Below are 23429 nucleotides of genomic sequence, written 5' to 3' on the forward strand. Positions count from 1 at the left end.
ACCTGCTGCAGACTTTCCCTCATATCTTTTTGTCCAGCATTGTGTGGCACATCAGTTCCAAAAGAGCCACTGGAAGGGGCATTGTGTTTTATTTGGAATCAAGCTTCGTCGTCTCTGGGCAGGGAGGGCAAGACCTGAAGCAGCATGCTGTTTGAAACATAGAGAAAGTTGTGATTTTCTTAGCAAGGGAAAAAGGAGGAAAGGTTGTTGAATATGCAATAATAATGTCTGCCTCAATATCCTTTCCTCATTAGGTGAGTCTAGTGTGCAAATTTCCCTACTTGGAGGGTAAGGAGGAATTGGAGAAGCAGAGTGAGGGTACAGGTCAAGCAGTCTCACTCTTAAATCTGGATTCAATACTTCTCTTTTTTATCTTTATTTCTTCTAAACAATTCTGGCATTAGAGTGCAGAATTATTGACTCCCAACTTACCTTAGCCCAGTGGAGAAGTCAAAACATCAAAAGGAGTTGGATCTATAGCATTTGCCTTCTTCCTGGGGAGTTACCTTTCTCAGGTTTGAAATGAAACCTGTTGACACTTTCTGGTCTTCCTCATCTTCCGTATCCCACAGCAAAAGACCCCAAAGAGTACAGCTTTCTAATGATCATTGGCCTTTGTTACTACTTAACCTTACCTATGTTATTTTTCATTAAGTGAAGAAAGAATGTTAAAGTTTATCTCAGGTTATTGAGAATGGTGGTGATTGAGAACCAGACTATTCACACAATTCTTTCCCTACTTGTGGGCCCCCAATTGTAGAGTAAGATTATCGGTTAAAAATAATGGAATTTTATTGGATAACTTTTTTTGTGTTTCTGAGGTTATCAACTCCAGAAACCTAAAGTAGTCAAAATGTTCTCATGATTTTGGTAAGTGGTCTCTCACCAAAAATCCTGTGTTGGAAATTCAGAAGAGAATGAAGAGCTGAATTTATGGTTTAAAAAAAAAAAGGCAAAATTCCCCCAAATGTTTTTTTCAGATATTTTATTTTCTTAATGTTAGGCATGAAAAATATCATGTGTTCATGGATCTGAAATTTTGTTAAAATGGCAATACTAATACTGCCTTAAATAGTGGAGCTCCTGAGGGCTCTAGAAACATCCAGACATTATAGGCAGGGCAGACAACTTAGGAGTTTGGCGCCCTGCCTGTGGGCCCTACTTTGGAATTTACGCTCCCCAGTGTGATGGAGTTGGATAAATTTGTGGTTTCACTACAGATGGCTATTCTACCCCTTTTATTTGAACCTTTTGTTAGTATTAGACTTGATAGGTGTATGTCCAAGAGACTTAAATCTTTGGGCTGTCTGTCTGCGTGCCAGTTGGTCCCTGAATCTCACCAGAGTTACCACACCTATTCTCCAGTTCATTAGACTCACCCAGGACAATGAACAAGGAGATGTTGATGGACAACACTTATCCCAAGGAACAGAGAGATTCTGCAGCTGCAAGCAAGTTAGTCCCAACTATTGGCCCCATGGGATCTAAACCCCTTCTCACATAGAGGCAGAGTGGACTTCACTATCCCAGCATTCTCAGGATTGGGGAATGAATGATGGACCAGAGTAGACTTACAATTATTTTACTATGGACTTACTATTATTCTAGTAATGGAAGAATTTTTATCACTGATGTGGAGGCAGTGGCCACTGGAGGTTCTAGGGGGAGGGGAAGGAAAACAGGTGTAATATGGGGGCATTTTCAGGACATTGGAATTGTCTTGAATGATGTTGCAATGATGGATACAGACCATTGTATATTTTGTCATAACTTACAGAATTGTGTGGGACAGTGTCAGCTATAATGTAAACTCTAACCCATGCTTGGTGGCAGTGCTCCAGCATGTGCTTGTTGGTTGTGGCACGTGTACCACACTAATGAAGGATGTAGTTGATGTGGAAAAGTGTGGGAAGGGTAGGGAGTGGGGCGTATGGGAATCCACTGTGTTTTTTATGTAGCATTTATGTAATAACTATTTTTTTTTAAAGTATTAAAAAATGTTTAGCAGAAAAATGGCAAAACTTCACAAACTGATGTGCAGATTCAATTTAATTCCTATTAGATTGATAATTTTTTGCTGTTTCAGGTAGCACTAATGAGCATCATGTGCCCATTTGTACATTTTTGAGTTAATTTTCAACCTTTTAATGCTGACAGATTTAGAGGTCTAACTGTTGAAAAAACTTTTTAATCTGTTTTCAGAAGCAAGAGAAAAAGAGGAAGAAATGAACAGAGAGAAAGAATTAAGGCAAAATGAAGATATTGAACCAACACCTTCAGGCTCAAATGTAGTCAGAGATTGCTTGAAATCATCCTCCAGGTGCCTGATTTTTTAAAAAATATTCTATTAAACTATCATTTTCTAGATATTAATAACCCAATTTTTAATATCAGTTCCTGATAGTAAAAGTGTGTATAATTTCTCCCATTTTAAGTAATTGTAGATGCCTAGGGCAATAAAAAAGTTCTATATCATTTCATAAGACAATTGAGATTTTCTAATATGTTCCAGATACAGTATTAAAAATATGTGTCTTTTGGCTTCAGAGCATAACTGTATGTGTTGGAAAGATATCGACAAGCTTGCAATTTTTTAAAATTTTATTTTATTTTTAAAAATTTATTTCTTTCACCCCCCACAGTTGTCTGCTTTCTGTGTCCATTCGCTGTGTGATCTTCTGTGTTTGCTTGTATTCTTGTCAGCGGCACCTGGAATCTGTGTCTTTTTTTTTTTTTTAAAGATTTATTTTTATTTATTTCTCTTCCCTTCCCTGCCCCCCAGTTGTCTGCTCTCTGTGTCCATTCACTGTGTGTTCTTCTTATCAGCAGCACCGGGAATCTGTGTTTCTTTTTGTTGCGTCATCTTGTTATGTCAGTTCTCCGTGTGTGCGGCGCCATTCTTGGGCAGGCTGCACTTTCTTTCACACAGGGTGGCTTTCCTAATGGGGTGCACTCCTTGCGCGTAGGGCTCCCCAATGCAGGTGACAACCCTGCGTGGCATGGCACTCCTTGTGCACATCAGCACAGTGCATGGGCCAGTTCCACATGGGTCAAGGAGGCCTGGGGTTTGAACCGCACACCTCCCATGTGGTAGGCAGACGCTCTATCCATTTGGCCAAGTCCGCTTCCCTGTGTCTCTTTTTTTTGCGTTATCTTGCTGTGTCAGCTCTCCGTGTGCACGGCGCCACTCCTGGGCAGGCTGGACTTTCTTTCTTGTGGGGCAGCTCTCCTTATGGGGCGCTCCTTTTGCATAGGGCTCCCCTACACGGGGGACATCCCTGCGTGGCATGGCACTCCTTGCGCGCATCAGCACTGTGAATGGGCCAGCTCATCACACTGGTCAGGAGGGCCTGGGTTTGAACCTTGGACCTCCCTTGTGGTAGGCGGGCGCCCTATCTGTTGGACCAAATCCACTTCCCAAGCTTGTGATTTTTTGCCATGTTTATTTATCTTAGATCTTTCGTTACTTTTTCCAAAAATCTTCATTCATTATAACATCTTTTTTTGGTTGCATCCTTTATGAAATGGATAATAAGAAAAATATAAATAGAGGCCCTATATAAAGTTGATTGAATTATAGGAGAAAGCAGCCATTAAAATTAAAGTGAAATTTAGTATTCTGTAACCTAATGATTTCATTTTTTTAGAGTAATTTTTAAGAATTGAAGTTTATAATTTATACATGAACATCCATAAACAATAAGTGTATGGTAAAATTTGTGAATTTACAAAACTAACATATCATCATAAAGGGCTCCCATATATTACCCCACCACCGTTGCGTTGTTGTGAAACATTGTTGTGAAACATTTATTACAAGCTGTGAAAGAGCATCATTACAACATGCCAATATCTTACATTTAGTTTATTTTTCCCCCAACCACCTGAATCTTGACACCCTGTGTTAGTATTATATACTTGTTACAGTTCATGAGAGAATGTTCGCCTATTTGTTCAGTTAGCCGTAGTCCATCTTCCACCACAGGATTCACTGTATTGTACAGTCCCATTCTTATACAGCCCATTCAAAGTGTACACTCAGTGGCTCTCATATTAATCACAGAGTTGTGCTGTCATCACTTCAGTAAATTTTAGAACGTTTTCATTACTCCAAAAAGAAAAATCCCATATCCTCTTATACCCCCGTATTGTTGTCCCTTAGAATTGATATAGTTTCTTCTTTGCCATTGCTGCAAAAATATTACAGTATTATTTTAACTATAATCCATGTTACATTGGTTGTAATTTTCCCATGTGTCACCATATTCTTAACACTTTGTAAAAGCACTTAGTAAAAGAAGAACATTTTTATACGGTTATTTCATTTATTGCTCATCTGTTCCCTGGTGTTGATCTTTGGTGTCTCAGTCAAGAGCTTGTTCATGCTTTTAAGCAGTGTTGCTCTGTAATAATCTTGGTCTTTTCTATGGCTTCTCTTTGTAGGGATAGGGAATATCTTGATGGGACTACAAAGCTGGCTCTCTCTTTTCATAACAAGGTTATCCTAATGCCTGTTTGTTAAATCTGTAAAGGATTGTGTATTTTTGTATGCATTAGTAGAGAGAGGGTTCTGCAAACTTTTTCTGTAAAGGACCAATGTATCAGAGTTTTTCAGAAAAAGAGAACCAGTAGGAAAACCCTGACATATGTGTATATATTAGTGTGTCTTGTACTTTAAACACTTCTGTAGTGTTTTCAGGAATTAATTTTATTGCTATGGTTTGATAAACGATTCTGTTAATTGAAAATTGTAACAATTTCAGTAGTTTTGTTGATTCTGTATTTTGCTGCAATACTAAACTTTAAAACACTAAGATAAAGAACATGTAGTAGGGAAGTGGATTTGGCTCACCTGATGGTGTGTCTGCCTACATGGGAGGTCCAAGGTTCAAACCCAGGGCCTCCTGATCCGTGTGGAGCTGGCCCATATGCAGTGCTGATGTACGCAAGGAGTGCCGTGCCACACGGGTGTCTCCTGCGTTGGGGAGCCCCACGCAGAAGGAGTGTGCCCCCATAAGGAGAGCCTCCCCGCGTGAAAAAAGTGCAGGCTGCCCAGGAGTGGCACCGCACACATGGAGAGCTGATGCAGCAAGATGACGCAACAAAAAAAGAGACACAGTTTCCCAGTGCCGCTGACAAGAATACAAGCAGACACAGAAGAATACACAGCGAATGGACACAGAGAGAAGACCACTGGTGGGGGTGGGGGGAAGGGGAGAGAAATAAATTAAATCTTTAAAAAAAAAAAAAAAGGAACATGCAGCAGTAGTATTTGGAATATATTTTACTGCTTTTACAAAACCCAAACATTACTTTTACCATTAGTGATTACAATTGCAGAACTACTTTTGCCGTTGTACAAAATTGTAAAATACAAAGATGGAAATGATTGCCAAAAAGGATATAATACAACTTTATTACTGCATTTTCATTGGTCAGAGAATGGAGGTATACTTATCAATTTATCATGGGGTCTCAGATAAATAATTCATGGGAAATGAACAGGGCTATCAAAAGCTCAGTTGCAGATATATTAATATCTAGGAGATATTGAATGTATATTTTCGATATTTCTGGATTCTTAAAACTGTATGTATGCATTGAATCATGTTACTATAAACATAACTCCACTGTGGCTCAATTTAAGTAAAGCTTTGTTTGAAGTCTATTTAATAAAGGCCATTTCAAGAATGTTTGTATTTACTGCAAAATGTAATCCAAGATGTTTTCTACTATATAAGAATACATATTATCATTTATTTCTAGAATTTATCACAAGGATAAAAAATTCACTATCTCTAAATACGTCTGTTTAAGTCAGCCAAAGGGGTGCTGATGTAAAATACCAGAAATCTGCAAGGGTTCAGTCTCCTTCTTAAGGCTCCGTGGTCCCAGCTTCTTCCAGTATCAGCTGTAGGCTGGGATGTCTCGTCTCTCTCCTGGGGCTGGATCTTTTCTGGGCTCAGCTGCTCTGTTCTTTCCTCAAGGTCAACTGTAGACTGTCAGGCTCTCTCTCTTCCTGGGGCTTCTTCCATGTCTGTGGAGCCATCTCTGTTCCTCTGTGTTCTTCTCCTGTATGTTCACTTCCCTGGGCTCTAACATCAAATCTCTAACTCTCTCCCCTGCCATGTTGTTTTCTCTGTGAGTCCCTACCCATCAAGGGAACGGAGACTCAACGTCCTACTGTCTTACTGATGTGGCCCAATCAAAGCCCTAATCATAATTGAATAAAGTAGAAGTGAAATTTCTGAAGTTAATACAATTTAATATGTCCAGAGGAACAGATCAGTTTACAGACATAATCAATATCTATTTTTGAAATTCGTAAACAATATCAGACTGCTACAATGACTTTTTTAAATAGGCAGATAGAACACTGTTGCCCCTTTGCCATGGCTCCTAGGAAGCTTAGAGCTCAATTTAGTATTTATGGTTATATGAATCCAGGACTTCAGTTTAAAGAACAACTTGAATATTGATGTTGAACTAGGAATAAGAGATGTGTTCTGATAATTGTTGGAACCATTTGGCTACAGTTGAGTGTTTAGTTAGTGTATTAGTCAGCCAAAGGGGTGCTGATGCAAAATACCAGAAATGGTTGGTTTTTATAAAGGCTATTTATTTGGGGTAGAAGCCTACAGGTACCAGGCCATAAAGCATAAATTATGTCCCTCACCAAAGTCTATTTGGAGCAAGATGGCTGCCGAAGTCTGTGAGGGTTCAGGTTTCCTGGGTTCTTATGTTCCTGAGGTTTGCTTTTCTCTGGGTTCGAGGTTCCTTTCTTCCTGGGGCTGGCTTCTCTTTGCTCTGCGTACTGACTTCCTGGGACTCTAGCTTAAGCCTTCAGCATCAAACTCCAACATCTAAACACCAACATCAGAAAAACCCCAACTCTGTTATTTGCCATGCCTTTTACCCTAATCATAACTCAATCATGCCTAGGTACAGATCAAATTACAAATATAATCCAGTATTTATTTTTGGAATTCATAACCATATCAAACTGCTACAGTTAGTTACCTGGATCCATTGAGACTTTTACTTCTGCTATTCAAAATATTACTTAATCAATGCTCCTCATATTTTCCATATTAAGGAAACATGTGGAACTGTCCAGAAATTAAGTAAATTTTATAAGGCCTTAGAAGTGAATGACAGAATTGTTAATGTCTTCAAACAAAATGTTGCTGATTTTTTTGCCCATGAATTGTTTTCAAAACAAACATTTATGAAGTAATACCTATGGAATAGCCATTGTTCCAGGTTTAAAGAAACAATGATAGTTAAGATAGGGTACTTATCAAAAGGATGCACTAGGAATTTTTTATATATATATAGTATAAGAGCATTCTTATATTTATACTGTTAACCACAATCTTCATCCACCACCAAAGTCACTATATACATTCCCTAGATAATTCTCATTTCCTTTCAACTGACATTTACTTCCACAGATTGCCCCTTTCAGCCACAATCACATTTATAAATCAGCAGTGTTATAGTTATTATAATGTGTACTCTATTCAATTCCACATTTTTACAATTAACCTTATTAATAATTCTGCATACATTAAGCCTCATCTCCATTATCAACCTACCTTCTATTTTCTAGGAACCTATATTCTAGAGTTTACCTTTGTGAGTTTATTTAATGTATTTAGTTCATATTAGTGAGACCATACAACATTTGTCTTTTCGTGTCTGGCTTATTTCAGTCAATGTAATATCCTCTAGTTCATCCATGTTATCGTATTCATCCCAATTTCATTTCTTCTTACAGATAAATAGTATTCCATTGTATATACCACATTTTGGTTATCCATTCGTTGATTGATGGGCACGTGGCCTGGTTCCAAATTGTAGCAATTGTGAATAATGCTGGTGTGAACATCAGTGTGCAAATATCAGTTTGTGTCCTTGCTTTCAGTTCTTCTGAATATATTCCTAGTAACGGGATTGCTGGATCATACGGCAGTCTTATATTCCACTTCCTGAGGTACAGTCAAACTGTCTTCCACAGAGGATACATTGTTCTACATTCCCACTAACAGTGAAGGAGTGTTCCTGTTTCTCCACATCCTTTCTGGCACTTGTAGTTTTCTGATTTAATGATTTTAATGGTCATTCTGTCGGGTGTGAAGTGGTATCTCTTTGTAGTTTTGATCTGCATTATCCTAATAGCTAGTGATGTTGAGCACTTTTTTCATGTGCTTTTTGGCCATTGATATATCCTATTTGGAGAAATGTCTGTTCAAGTCTTTTGCCCAATTTTTAATTGGTTTGCTTGTCTTTTAATTGTTGAGTAGTCTGATCTTTTTATGTAACATGGATCTCAAACCTTTATTGGATGTGTGGTTGCCAAATATTTTCTCCCATTGAGCAAGCTTCCTTTTTGCTTTCTTGACACAGTCTTTTGAAGAACAAAAGTGTTTAATTTTGAGGAGGTCTTATTTATCTATTTTTTCTTTTGTTGCTTGTGCTTTGGGTGTAAGGTTTAAGAAACTACTCCTTACCATAAGATCTTGAATATGTTTTCTGGCATTTTCTTCTAGGAGTTTTAGGTTGTTTTTATATTTAGGTCCTTGATCCATTTTTGAGATAATTTTTATATAAGGTGTGAGATAAAGGTCTTTCTTTGTTTTGAATATGGATATCCATTTTTTCCATTCCCGTTTGTTGAATAGACTGTTGTGGCTTAGCTGGGAGGGCTCTTACAGCCTTGTCATAAATCATTTGACTGTCGATGTAAGGGTCTATTTCTGAGTTCTTGATTTGGTTCCATTGCTCAGTCTGTCTTTATGTCAGTACCATGCTGTTTCTACTGCTGTTGTTAAGTAATATCTTTAAAGTCGAGAAGTGAGAGCCCACCATCTTTGTTCTTTTTTTAATAGACATTTTTGACTATTTTGGGCCCCTTACCCTTGCAAATAAATTTGATAATTAGCTTTTCCATTTCTGCAAAGAAGACTATTGGAATTTTTATTGGGATTGTGTTGAATCTGTTAATTAGTTTGGGTAGAATTAACCTCAACGATAATTAGTGTTCCATTCCACGAACATGGACTGTCCGGTCATTTATATAAGTTTTCTTTGGTTTCTTTAGCAATGTTTTGTAGTTTTCTGAATACAGGTCCTTTATGTCCTTAGTTAAATTTATTCCTAATATTTGATTCTTTTAATCACTATTATAAATGGAATTTTTTTTCTGATTTCCTCCTTAGATTGCTCTTCAGTAGTGTACAGAGATGCTACTGATTTTTTGCATGTTAATGTTGTATCCTGTCACTTTGCTGAACTTGTCTATCAGTTCTAGTAGCTTTGTTTTGGATTTTTCAGGATTTTCTAGATATAGGATCATGTCATCAGTGAATGGAGAAAGAAAGATTTAGTTCTTCCTTTCCTATTTGGGTGCCTTTTATTTCTTTGTTTAGCCTAAGTGCTCTAGCTAAAACTTCTGGCCCAATATTGAATAACAGTGATGACAGTGGACATCATTGTCTTGTTCCTGATCTCAGTGGGAAAGCTTTCAGTCTTTTATCGAGTACAGTGTTAGGAGCAGGTTTATCATATGTGTACTTTACCATATGATAAACCTATAACTAACAATAGAAAGCTTCCTTCTACTACTATCTATGGGATGTTTTGATCAAGAAAAAATGCTGTATTTTGTCAAATGCTTTTACTGCATTAATGGAGAGGATCATGTGATTTTTTTTTTCTTCTTCAATTTATTAATGTGGTTTATTACATGAATTGATTTTCTTTTGTTGAAAAGTCCTTGCTGTTTTATTCATTAGAGATATTGGTCTGTAATTTTCTTTTTTTGTAATATCTTTACCTGGCTTTTTTATTTGGGTACTATTGGCTTCATAGAATGAGTTTGGTAATGTTCCTTTTTGTTCAGTTTTTTGGAAGATTTTATGTAAGATTGGTATTATTTATTCTTTGCTTGATTGGTAGGATTCAGCTGTGAATCCTACTGGTCCTGGGCTTTTTATTTTGGGGATTTGTTTGATGCTTGTTTCAATCACTTATTGTTGGTTTGTTGAGGTCTGTTTCTTCTAGGGTCAGTGTAGATTGTTCATGTGTTTCTAGGAATTAGTCTGTTTTGTCTACATTGTCTAGTTTTTTTTGTGTGTGCAGTTGTTCATAGTATCCTCCCATCTCTCTTATTTCTGTGGGGTCAGTACTAATATCCTGCTTCTCATTTCTGATTTTATTTAATTGCATCTTCACTCTTTTCTTTTCTTTGTCACTCTAGCTAAGGTTTGTCAATTTTGTTGATCTTCTCCAAGAACCAACTTTTTGTTTTGTTGATTTTCTCTTTTTTTTTTGTTCTCAGTTTCTGTGATCTTTAGTTATTTGTTATTTTGTTGTTCTGCTTTGGGAATAGTTAGCTGTTCTTTTTCTAATTCCTCCAGGTGTGTAGTTAGGTCATTGATTTTAGTCCTTCCTCCCTCCCTCCCTTCCTCCCTCCCTCCCTCTGTCCTTCCCACCTACCTAGAAAATACAGGGTATTCCCAAATTCCCCATTCCCTCCCCCTCCCACACTTTCCCACATTAACAACATCCTTCATTAGTGTGATACATTTGTTACAATTGATGAACACATATTGAAGCATTGCCATTAACCATGGATTATAGTTTACATTATAGTTTACACTCTGTCCCATGCAATTTTCTAAGTTAAGATAATATATATATAATGGCCGTATCTGTCATTGCAGTGTCATGTAGGACAATTCCAATGTCTTGAAAATGCCCCATCTTATACCTAATTTTTGCTCTCCCTTCTTTTTTAATGTAAGCATTGAGGGCTATTAATCTTACTCTCAGCACTGCCTTTGCCGTGTTCCATAGGTTTTGGTATGCTGTGTTCTCATTTTCATGTGTCTTGAGATATTTATTGAATTATCTTGCAATTTCTTCTATGATCCACTTAGTTAAGAGTGTGTTTTTAAAAACATCTCTGTATTTTTGTGAATTTTTCCTTTTTCTGTCTGTTATTGATTTCCAGCTTCATTCCTTTATGATCAGAGAACTGTTTTGTATGATTTCAGTCTTTTAAAATTATTGAGACCTGTCTTGTGACCCAACATATGGTCTATCCTGGAAAAAGATCTATCAGCACTTGAAAAGAATGTATATCCTTCTGTTTTGGTGTGTAATGCTCTATAAATATCTGTTAGGTCTAGCTCATTTATAATATTATTCAAGCTGTCTGTTTCCTTATTTATCCTCCGTTCAGATATCTGTTCAATGCTGAAAGGGGTGTGTTGAAGTCCAACTATTATTGTAAGAAAATCTATTTCTCCATTCGGTTTTGCCAGTGTGTGTTTCAGATATCTTGGGGCACCCAGGTTAGGTGCATAGATATTGTTATTTCTTCCTGGTGAATTGTGCCTTTTATTAATATATAATGGCCTTCTACTTTTAGAACAGGTTTGCATTTAAAATCTGTTTTGTTCAATAGTAATATTGCAACTCCAAATCTATTTTGCTTACTATTTGCATGGAATATCTTTTTCCATTGTTTCACTTTCAAACTGATTGTGTCCTTACATCTGAGGTTAGTCTCTTTTTAGGCAGCATATAGATGGCTCATATTTTTTAAACATACTGTCTGTCTATGTCTTTTCTTTGGGGAGTTCAGTCCATTAATGTTCAATATTATTACCGTAAAGGCATTACTTACTTCATCCATTTTTATCCTTTAGCTTTCTGTTGTCATATCTTATTGTTGTCTGTCTTTTTTTTTTTTTTTTTAATTTTTTTATTTTTTATTGACTTTGTAATAATATTACATTAAAAATATATATGTGAGGTCCCATTCAACCCCACCCCCCCACCCCCCCTCTCCGCCCCCCCAACAACACTCGTTCCCATCATCATGACACATCCATTGGATTTGGTAAGTACATCTTTGGGCACCTCTGCACCTCATATACATTGGTTCACATCATGGCCCATACTCTCCTCTATTCCATCATGTAGGCCCTGTGAGGATTTACAATGTCCGGTGATTACCTCTGAAGCACCATCCAGGGCAGCTCCATGTCCCGAAGACGCCTCCACCTCTCATCTCTTCCTGCCTTTCCCCATAACCTTTGTCCTGTTGTCTGTCTTTTTATCCTGTAAGTTACCCTTACTAATTAATCTTCATTTCTACCCTCTTCTCCAAGTCTCTCTCTCTTGTCTTTTCCTTTCAGGCTATAGCACTCTCTTTAGTATTTCTTATAAATCTGGTTTTTTGGTTACATACTTTCTCAGTTTTTGTCTGTGAAGGCTTTAAACTCACCCTTATTTCTGAAGTACAGTTTTGCCAGATAAAGAATTCTTGGTTGGCTGTTTTTCTCTTTTAGTACCTTAAATATATCATACCACTTTCTTCTCATCTCCATGTTTACGGATGAGAGATTAACCCTTAGTCTTATTGAGGTTCCCTTGTATATGATGCATTGCTTTTCTGTTGCTGTTTTCAGAATTCTCTATCTCCGGTATTTGACAATCTGAATAGTAGGTGTCTTGGAGTAGGTCTGTTAGGATTTATTCTGTTTGGTATGTGTCATCCTTTTTGCATGTTGATATTTAAGTCTTTCATAAAGGTTGGGAAGTTTTTGGTCTTTATTTTCTCAAATATTCTTTCTGCCTCATTCTGTTCTCTTCCCTTTCTGGGACACTAATAATATGTATGTTTGTGTGTTTCATGTTGTCATTCAGTTCCCTGAGACCCTGTTCCTTTATGTTCTCCTGTTTTTTCAAGTTCAAATGCTTGGTTTTCCCATTCACTAATTTTGTCCTCCACCAATTGAAATCTGTTGTTATATGCCTCTAGTGTATTTTTTTTTTAAGGTTTATTTTATTTATTTCTCCCCACCCCCTCATTGTTTGTACTTGCTGTGTGCTGTGTCTTTAGGTGGTATTGGGACCTGAACCCGGGACCTCTGATGTGGGAGGGAGGCACCTAATCACTTGAGCCATCTCTTTCCCTGCTTCGTTGAGTCTCTCATTATGTTTTTTCTTCTTGTATCTTTTATTGCATCATCCTATTGCATCAGCTTGCCACACTTACCCATTGCATCAGCTCACTGTCTTGCTCATTTTCTTTAGGAGGCACTGGGACCCTCTGTTTTCTGCTTCGTTCTGTCTCCCATTATGTACTTTCTTCTTGTCTCTTCTTCGGTCATCTTTTTGTGTCAGCTTGCCGCACCTGCCTGTCATACCAGCTTGCTGTCTTCTTTTTGAGGCACTGGGAACTGAACCATGGACCTCCCATGTGGTAGGCGGGAGCTCAGTCACCAATCATATCTGCTTTCCTCTAATGTATTTTTTTTTTTAAAGATATATTTTATTTATTTCTCTTCCCTTACCCCCCGTTGTCTGCTCTCTGTGTCCACTTGCTGTGTGTTCTTCTGCATCCACTTGCATTATCTGGTGGCACTGGGAAACTGTGTCTCTTTTTTGTTGTGTCATCTTGCTGTGTCAGCTCTCCGTGTGTGTGGCGCCACTCCTGGGTGGGCTGTTCTTTTTTCACGTGTGGCTCTTCTTGCAGGGCACACTCCTATGCGGGGACGCCCCTGTGTGGCATGGCACTCCTTGCGCACGGCAGCACTGACTGTGGGCCAGTTTACCACATGGGTCAGGAGGCCCTGGGAATCAAACCCTAGACCCTCCATATGGTAGACAGACACTCTATCAGTTAACCCACATATGCTTCCCTAATATGTTTTTAATGCCATCCTTTGTGTCTTTCATTCTCATAAGCTTTGTTACTTTTCTTTGTAAACTTTCAAATTTTTCTTTATGCTTGCCCACTGACCTCTTAATATCCTTTATCTGTTTATTCATATTTTTCTTCAAGTCCTTGAATTGATTAAGAGGATTTGTGTGAGTATTATTGATTGGTTATTTTAAATCTTGTGTCTTGTCAAGATTTGATTTGTTCCTTTGGCTCAGTCATCTCTTCTTGTTTCATAGTATGGCTTGTAATTTTTTGTTGAGGTCTAGGCATCTAAATTTGTTGGTAAATTTACTCTAATGGTTACTTTCTCTCTCATGCCTAATGGTTTAGTTTCATGGTTCTTCCTTGATTTTTGGCTCAACTTATTCTAAGCCTTTAAAGTTGTCCAGCTTAAGTTTTCAAAATAGGACCAGGGACTCACTAATTGGGTATAGATCCAATCCAAGGGGTCTGTAACGAGACACTCCAAAAAGCGTTTTTTCCTTTTAGTTTCCTGCCCAGGTTGCAGATGGAACATGTTGGCTTCTCTTTCCCCAGAGGTGTCCATTTAACCTCTACTTCCCAGTGCTTCTGTTTTGTGTTCTGTCATAAGAGTGTGAACTCTGTAAGGTCAGAGTTTTTTCCTCCAAGTAAAGAGAATTTTTTGTTATGAAATAAATCATGTAGAAAATACTTCATCTTATGTTTAAGATAAAAACCGCAATGAAACAACCACCTAGGTTGGGAAACAGAGCATAGAGTGCCTTTGAAACTCTCTCCCTATTCACATTTCTCTCTCTCTTCTGGAAGGGAATTGTCTCTGTGCTTATCTGTCTCCTTTTTAATAGTGTTATTATATATAAGTATATCTTTAAGTATTATATTGTTTTGTATGATTTTTAAAAAAGATTTGTTTATTTATTTCTCCCTACCTCCTCTTTGTTTGCATTTGCTTTGTCTGTTCATTGTTTGTGCATCTTCCTTTTAGGGTACTGAGAACCAAACCTGGGAGCTCCTGTATGGGAGAGAGGCTACTAATTGCTTGAGCCACCTCCACTCCCTGCTTTGTTATGTCTCTCATTATGTTTCCTCCTTGTGTCTCTTGTTGTGCATCTTTTTTTTTTAAAGTTTTATTTATTTCTTTATTTCTCTCCCCTTCCCCCTCCACCCTGGTTGTCTGTTTTCTGTGTCTATTTGCTGCGTCTTCTTTGTCTGCTTCTGTTGTTGTCAACGGCACGGGAATCTGTGTTTCTTTATGTTGTGTCATCTTGTTGTGTCAGCTCTCCGTGTGTGTGGCGTCATTCCTGGGCAGGCTGCACTTTCTTTCGCACTGAATGGCTCTCCTTACAGGGCGCACTCCTTGCTCATAGGGCTCCCCCCGCGTGGCAGAGCACTCCTTGCATGCATCAGCCCTGTGCATGAGCCAACTCCACATGGGTCAAGGAGGCCCGGGATTTGAACTGCGGACCTCTCATGTGGTAGATGGATTTCCTAACCACTGGGCCAAGTCCACCGTCTGTAGTAAGTTTTGAAATTGGGAAGTGTGCGTCTTCCAACTTGTTCTTTTTCCAGACTATTTTGGCTCTTTGGGGCCCTTGCAGTTTCATATGAATTTGAGAATTGGTTTTTCCATTTCTGCAAAAGAGGTTGTTGTGATTTTAATAGGGATTACCATGATTTTTGTAGATCACTTTTGGTAGTATTTCTATCTTAAGTCTTAAATCTGTGGATATGAATATGGAATGTCTTTCTATTTCTAGAAAGACATATTCTATGAATATGAATATGGAATGTATTTATTTAGGTCTTTAATTTCTTTCAGCAGTATTTTGTAGTTTTCAGTTTGCAAGTCTTATATTTCTTTGGTTAAATTTATTACAAGTTATTTTATTCTTTTGTATGTTATTGTAAATGGAATTATTTTTAAAAATTTCTTGTTCAGATTGTTTTTGTTTAGGAAATACAACTGATTTTTGTATTTGATCTTGTGTTCTGTACTTGCTGAATTCATTTATCAGTTTTAATAGTTATTTTTTGTGGATTCTTTAGGATTTTCTTTTTTTTTTTTTTTTTTTTTAAAAGATTTATTTATTTATTTAATTTCCCCCCTCCCCTGGTTGTCTGTTCTTGGTGTCTATTTGCTGCGTCTTGTTTCTTTGTCCGCTTCTGTTGTCGTCAGCGGCATGGGAAGTGTGGGCGGCGCCATTCCTGGGCAGGCTGCTCTTTCTTTTCACGCTGGGCGGCTTTCCTCACGGGCGCACTCCTTGCGCGTGGGGCTCCCCCACGCGGGGGACACCCTTGCGTGGCACGGCACTCCTTGCGCGCATCAGCGCTGCGCATGGCCAGCTCCACACGGGTCAAGGAGGCCCGGGGCTTGAACCGCGGACCTCCCATGTGGTAGACCGACGCCCTAACCACTGGGCCAAAGTCGGTTTCCCTAGGATTTTCTTTATATAAGACCATGTCATCTGTGAGTAGAGATAATTTTACTTCTTCCTTTCCTATTTGGATGCCTTCTATTTCTTTTTCTTGCTTAATTGCTCTGGCTAGAACTTCCAGTACAATGTTGAATAGAAGTAGCAAAAGTGAGCATCTTTGGGGGAAGACTTTTAGTCTTTTGCTATTGAGTATGATGCTAGCTGTGGGTTTTTTAAAAATGCCTTTTACCATGTTAAGGAAGTTCCCCTATATTTCTGGTTTTCCTGAGTGTTTTTATTATGAAAGGATTTGGATTTTGTCAGTACCTTTTCTCTACCAATTCAGGTGTCTTTTTTTTCTTTTCTTGGTCTCTATTCTTTTAATGTGGTATCTTAGTTTCCTGGCTGGTAAAACAAATACTATATAGTGATTGACTTGAACAATGGGTAGTTATTGGTTTTTGGCTAGGAAAAGTATTGAGGCTGGGGGAAGTCCAAAATCTCAGTGTCAGCAAAATGATGCTCTTTCCTTGATGACTGTGGCGTTCTTGGGTTGGCAGATGGTGACCCCTGGTCCTTGGCTTTTTGTCACATGGCATTGCACATGGTGATGTTTTCTCCTTTCTCCTCCAGGTTCTGTTGATTTCTGGCTGTTTCCTGTGGCTTTGTTTATGTCTGAATTTCTTTCTATTTCTAAAGGACTCCAGTAATCCAGATTAAAACTTAACTTAATCATTTGGGCCACATTTTAACTTACATATCTTCTAGAGAGCCAATTTACAATGGGTCTGAATACACACCAGAATGCAGACCAAGACCAAATATTAATACTTGTTCAAATTGGGATACACAATTCCACATGTGGTATATTAAATAGGTTGATCTTCCTGTGTTGATCTATTCTTGCATTCCTGGGATAAATCCCATTTGGGCATGGTATAATCATCCAACGTCTTTATTTTTAATTTTTTATCAAAGGATTACACACAATATAAAGTCAAGCATTACAAAGCCCCATTTCTCCCTTTTGATTATTCCACTTTAAATACCTTCAACTTTTTTTTTCTTTATTTAATTCCATGTTTCTAAATTATATCGCTTTATTACTGTCTTGATTGTTTACTTTTATACTTATTCTGTTGACTTCCTACATATCCTCCACTTTTCCCTGTGCAACATGCACTCTTCCCTCCTACCCTTTGTTTCTTTGATCCTTTTTCTGTTGGTTTGCATTAGCGTCTTTCATTTTGGAGGTCTTCCTCAGGGATCTTCAACAATTCTTGGCTGTTTATATTTAAGAGTAAGGAATTAAAAATATCTGTGGAAACTCTCTTATTTGTTCTTTCCAACTTCCCAAATTTTGTTGTTGCTTGTCTGATTTGCCCTTTCTTTCTCTGTTTTTTATTTTTATTTTTGTGGGCTGTGTATTTTATATGTAATATTTCTGGTGTACTTTATTCCTTGTTGAATATTTGAGTTTCCATCTGGTATGATTTTACTCCAACCTGAAAATCTTTTTTCAGCCATTCTTGTAGTGAAGATCTCTAGGCAGCAAATTCTTTTGGTTTTCTTTTGCTGAAAATAACTTTATTTTGCCTTTATCCTTGAAAGATTATATCAATGGAAATATAATTCTGGGTCAATACTTTTTTTTTTTTGCAATTTATAGATGTTGTTCTTGGCTTCCATTGTTTCTGAGGAGAAGTTGGACATCATTCATATGTGTAAAGTGATTTTTCTTTGGATGCTTTCAAGATTTTCTTTCTTTCGTTTTCAGTCGTTTGATTATAATGTGCTGAGGTGTAGTTAAAAAATTTTTTTTGTTTATGGTGTTAGGGGTTCACTGAGCTTTTTGAATCTGTAAATATATGTCAACTCTACCAAATTTAGAGAATTTTCACCCTTATTTCTTCGAATTCTACTTCTTCCCCTTTTTTCTTTTTTCTTTAATTACACATATTTTAGACCTTTTGTTATGTCCCAGTCACAGAGGTACTGTAATTTTTATTATTATTATTTTTTAATTTATTTATTTTCCCCCCTTCCCCTCCTCCCGCCCTGCTGTTTTTTGCTGTCTGTGTTGTCTTCTCTTCTCATTTTCTCTCCTCCAGGATTCACCAGGATTCAGTCCTGGAGACCTCTCATGGGGCGAGAGGTTCCCTGTCAATTGTGCCACCACAGTTCTTGGTTTCTGCTGTGCTTTACCTTGACTCTCCCCTTGTCTCTCTTTTGATGCATCATCATCCTGCTGCGTGACTCACTTATGCGGGGCACTGGCTCACCACTTGGGCACTCACACAGGCACTTGCGTGGGCACTGGCTCACCACGTGGGTGCTCATGCGGGCACTGGCTTGCCGCACGGGCATGCCTTCTCTTCTTTTTCACCAGGAGGCCCTAGGGATTGAACTGAGGTCCTCCCATATGGTAGGCGGAAGCTCTATCACTTGAGCCACATCCGCTACCCTATTTTTTAAAGTCTTTTCTCTTTTTCAGATGGAGTAATTTCTGTTGACCCATCCTCTGATTTAATGACATCAGCCAATTCAGGAGTGTTAAGCCCATTCATTTAATTTTAAAAATTTAAGATATTTTAAATTATGTTTTATAACTTGTATTTCTCTGCTGAGATATCCTTTCTGTCCTTTCATTATGGGCATATTTTCTTTATGCCCTCGAGTATACTAACTGCTTAAAAATCCTTGTTCGCTAATTTGAACATGACCTTTTAAAATGGAATATGGGTCACCTTTTCTATTTCCTTGTTTGTCTTATAATTTTAGATTGTTCCATGGACATTGTGGATGATATGTTATCGGAGACTAGATTTCATTCTGTTCCTTTCGAGGATAATTATTTTTTCTTTTAACAAACAGGTAGTTAATTTGGACAAGCCAAAACTTCATACTCTTGTTTTCTCTGAGGTGGGCAGCAGCTGAACTTGAAATCTGTATTCAGTTCTGTTAGCTTTACCTGGATGCTTGGAGTCTGCCCTTTGCATTTGTTTTTCAGGAATCAACCAGAGATTTGTGTAGAATTTAATGTAAAATTTGCTCCCTCTTCCCTTTGTAGTTTCCTCCTTTCAGGAATTTTCCTCCTCATTTTCCATTCTGTTCTGATTCAAACAGTAGGTTTTTACCCAAGTTTTAGCCACCCACTATCATTGGGGCGTGCTCTGAAGAGAAAAAGCATTAAAAATGGACACTTAGCTCAGTGTTATTCTTTTGCCATAAGTGTTATATTTCAGTTTCTGCCAGCTTTTTAAAAATATTTTGTCTAGAAATTTAATTGTTATCTGTGGGAGAGTTTTTTTTTTTTTTTTCCCCTTCCAAAACAATATTCTTGGCCATTACTGCAAGTAGAACTCAGGTTAGGTGTTTAAAAAAATGTCTTTACTATCATCTACTAGAGTTTTACAAGTATTGTGCTGTAAATATGTTTGTTCAATATCCTGTGTTTACTGGAAGCCTAGTTGTTTTGTTTGTGGTTTTGTTTTTTGGTCCATTTTGGTGATTCCAATGTAAAGTGTGTTATCTAGATAGTTTTTCTATTTTAAATTATGAGTGTTCCGTTACTTTCTTAACAGTTTTTTAAAAAAAGATTTATTTTTTATTTTTCTAAATTTCTCTATCCTTCCCTGCCGCCCAGTTGTCTGCTTTCTGTGTCCATTTGCTGTGTGTTCTTCTGTGTCCACTTATATTCCTGTCAGCAGCACTGGGAATCTGTGTCTCTTTTAGTTGCATCAGTTCTCTGTGTGTGCGGCGCCATTCTTGGGCAGGCTGCACTTTTTTCGCGTTGGGTGATTCTCCATACGGGGCGCACTCCTTGCACGTGGGGCTCCTCTACGCAGGGGACACCCCTGCATGGCATGGCACTCCTTGAACGCATCAGCACTGTGCATGGGCCAGCTCATCACACAGGTCAAGAGGCCCTGGGTTTGAACCCTGGACCTCCCATGTGGTAGGCGGACGCTCTATCTATTGAGCCAAATCTGCTTCCTCTTAACAGTTTATAATGCATGCTTATTATATGTAAATTATATTTATATTAGTTTGAATTCCTTTCTAAAATTGCTCTTTTGCATTCTTGGTTGTATTTCATTGAGTGCTATATATTTTTAAAACTCTGTAATTATTTTTTTCTTTTCTGATATATTGAGAGTCTGGTTTACAAAACATAAATAACTTACAAAAAAAATCTGTGTTGTTGAATTTGGTTTAGAGAAGTACCTAATTATCACTTTTATTGGTTTTAAACAAAAATTATATGCATATAAGTTGCCATTCACAAATCAAATGCTGGTAAGAAATATGTCAGTTATCTTATTAAATATAGCTCAGGGTAGGATAGAAATATTGATGTACTCTAAATTGGTAAGGTAGGAATCATTTAGGTGTTTATATTTCCTTTTACATTATTAATACCAGAACAATGAATTTTGCTTATGAATTTAGCTCCTAAATTGGAATTGTACAACTACACTTGTTATTTAATGATTAGTTAAAATAAAATTTCTTTGAAAAAAAATCAGCTGAGAAAAAAATTAGAATTTGACTCTTAACTGTTTTCTCATCCAATAAATATTTGTTTCTCAGGTTCTGGTTCATGTTTTGGCATCACATTAAATTGAGGCATTTTTTAAACATGGAATGTACTCTCTTTTCTCTCTAGCGCATTTTTGGACATAATTTCATGGACTTTGTTTTTCAGAATACTGGAAATATGTTCAAAATTCATTCTTTTTAGCTGTGAACATTTGAAGCATAAAGCCATAAATGGAATCAGAAGCACCATAGAAACTGATGCATTCTGTAATGTCCAGATTCATGTGGATATTAGGCCTTGATAATCAGCCATGAAATTAACATGAGTCCATTTAGTGCTCACTTGAATGCTTACTTCTGAACTACTTTACTAAGTTAAGGTTTGAGTGCCAAGGGTTAATATTTTAATTTTGAACTTTCTATGGCATGAATAATTTTACCTTAGAGAAAGTTCTTCGATTTTTAAACCCATACAGCTGGAAATTTGTGCTTTAATCACAAAGGAGAACATTTGAGAGAGTGAATGGCTTAATAAAAATTTATTCAACTAGTATTTATTGAACATTTACTGTGGGTTAGCACTGTTTCAGGCACTGGGTATACAGCATTAACAAGTCAGATGAGATCTTTGTGCTCAGTGAGCTCACTTTATAGTGGGGATGTTTGAGAGTGCATAGCAGATTATAAACAACAAAATAACCAGTCAAACAAGGAAATTTGGCTCATTAACTGTCTTAGTTTGCCAGGACTTCTAAGACAAACATCACAGACAGGTTGGCTTCAACAACAGGAATTTATTGTCTCACAGTTTTGGAGGCTAGAAGGCCAAAGTATCACTAGACCGTGATTTTTCCTGGATAGCATTCTGGTTATCCTTGCCAGCAATTGACATTCCTTGCCCTGTAGATGCATCTCTATGTCTGTTAGATGGCTATCATTTTCTCATTCTCTGGCTTCTCCTAAGTGATTGTGTCAAATTTTCTCTGCTTTAACAACTTCAACCATACTGGATTAAGACCCATCCTCATTCAAATTGGCCTCATCCAACTAGTGTTTTTAAGAGTCCTATTTACAAATGAGTTCACACTCATAGGATCAGGGTTAGCACTTAAACATGTTTTTGTAGGGGACATGATTCAATCCTTAACAATGATATATGTAATAAAGATAAAATGGAGTATGGTAATTAAGGTATTGGTGACTGATATATGTGTGGGGTGAAAGTTTAGAACAGGAGAACACTAAAAGCCTCTTTGGGGAGGTGACATTTGAGCTGACCTGAATGATGAGAAAGAGACCATGTAATGATCTATGGAAAGAGTGATACAGCAGAGGGAACTGCAAGTGCTCTCATGCTGAATCAAGTTTGTCCTGTTCACCTGTTTAGAAGAACTGTGGAACTGGGACACAATGAGCTAGGTCATTGAGAAACAAACCGAAACTCAAATCTATTTGGTGGTCTGATTGCCTCTACCTTTAAGAATAAGGTGTATGTGAGAATATATTCCTTTTAATATTGAATCTAGATGAAAAAAAAAAAAAAAAAACCCTTTTTCTATTAACAGATATTGAGTGCCTACTGTGTGTCAGGCATAGTTTAGGTGCTGGGGACACAGCAATGAACAAAACAGACAAATTTCACATATAAGAGATGCTTAATTAGAAGGCTAATTTGAACCCTATAAGATATTTGACAAATTAATTGATACAATTAGTAGTGCAATTCTCAACCTTTTTGGTAGAGTCAGGAGGGGGCTGGAGGGATGATGATAATGATTTTCAAAATGCCTAGAGGTATTTGATAAATGCTTGGTGGGAGTGTGTTATTACACACTCAGTTGTGTTAGGTAGAAAAACAGTTGAGAATCACTAAGATATGCCCTATGGCTAGACATTTTTAGAGTCCAGGAATGCTACATCTAATGTTATAGCAACTCAGCAAACTTAGATTAGCACTTTGAAATTATTTGTATTTCAAAAAATATATTGAAACGTTTGGGAACAATATTTACTTCCTTCTAGGAGTGGTTTTTTATTTAAAGATTTATTTTATTTATTTAATTTTTTAAAAAAATTTCTCTCCCCTTCCTGCCCACCCAGTTGTCTGCTTTCTGTGTCCATTTGCTGTGTGTTCTTCTGTGTCCGCTTCTATCCTTATCAGCAACACCGGGAAACTGTCTCTTTTTCATTGCATCATCTTGCTGCATCAGCTCTGTGTGTGTGTGTGCGGCACCGCTTCTGAGCAGGCTGCATTTTTTTTCGTGCCATGCGGCTCTCCTTATGGGGTGCACTCCTTGTGTGTGGGGCTCCCCTGTGTGGGGCTCCCCTGTGTGGGGGATACTCCATGCGTGGCAGGGCACTCCTTGCGTGCATCAGCACTGTGCATGGGGCAGCTCCACACAGGTCAAGGAGGCCTGAGGTTTGAACCATGGATCTCCCATGTGGTAGGCAGATGCCCTATCCATTGGGCCAAGACCGCTTCCGTAGGACTGGTTTTATTTGTTCTTGTGGCAAACAGTGATTTGATTCAAATATAATTGAGAGGCATTGGTTATCTCACTGGTTTTATTTCTATGGATGTAGTACTTTTTAATTTTTCTTCCACATTCCAGTTGCTCTGCTTTTTCTTTCTGAATAATAATGATCTGATGAACTTTGTATAGTTGCTGTGATCTTTTATCTTTGACTTTAATTTTATTTAGGTAAAGTAATTAGATAAATGAAGTGTTTTGCTTTCTTGATCTAAAATA

At 37.6% G+C, this 23429-nt stretch overlaps 1 protein-coding gene across 1 annotated transcript in view; it reads left to right on the top strand.

The window, feature by feature from the left end:
• WDR70 (WD repeat domain 70) overlaps positions 1 to 23429 on the top strand; it is a 387773-nt gene that overhangs the window by 16994 nt on the left and 347350 nt on the right. The window contains exon 4 of the mRNA XM_004447213.3: positions 2203 to 2320. Within this exon, the coding sequence (XP_004447270.1) occupies positions 2203 to 2320 (118 nt within the window). The remainder of the gene's footprint in view (positions 1 to 2202; positions 2321 to 23429) is intronic.

Source organism: Dasypus novemcinctus, chromosome 2 (genome assembly GCF_030445035.2).
Source record: "Dasypus novemcinctus isolate mDasNov1 chromosome 2, mDasNov1.1.hap2, whole genome shotgun sequence".
Classification (NCBI taxonomy): domain Eukaryota; kingdom Metazoa; phylum Chordata; class Mammalia; order Cingulata; family Dasypodidae; genus Dasypus; species Dasypus novemcinctus.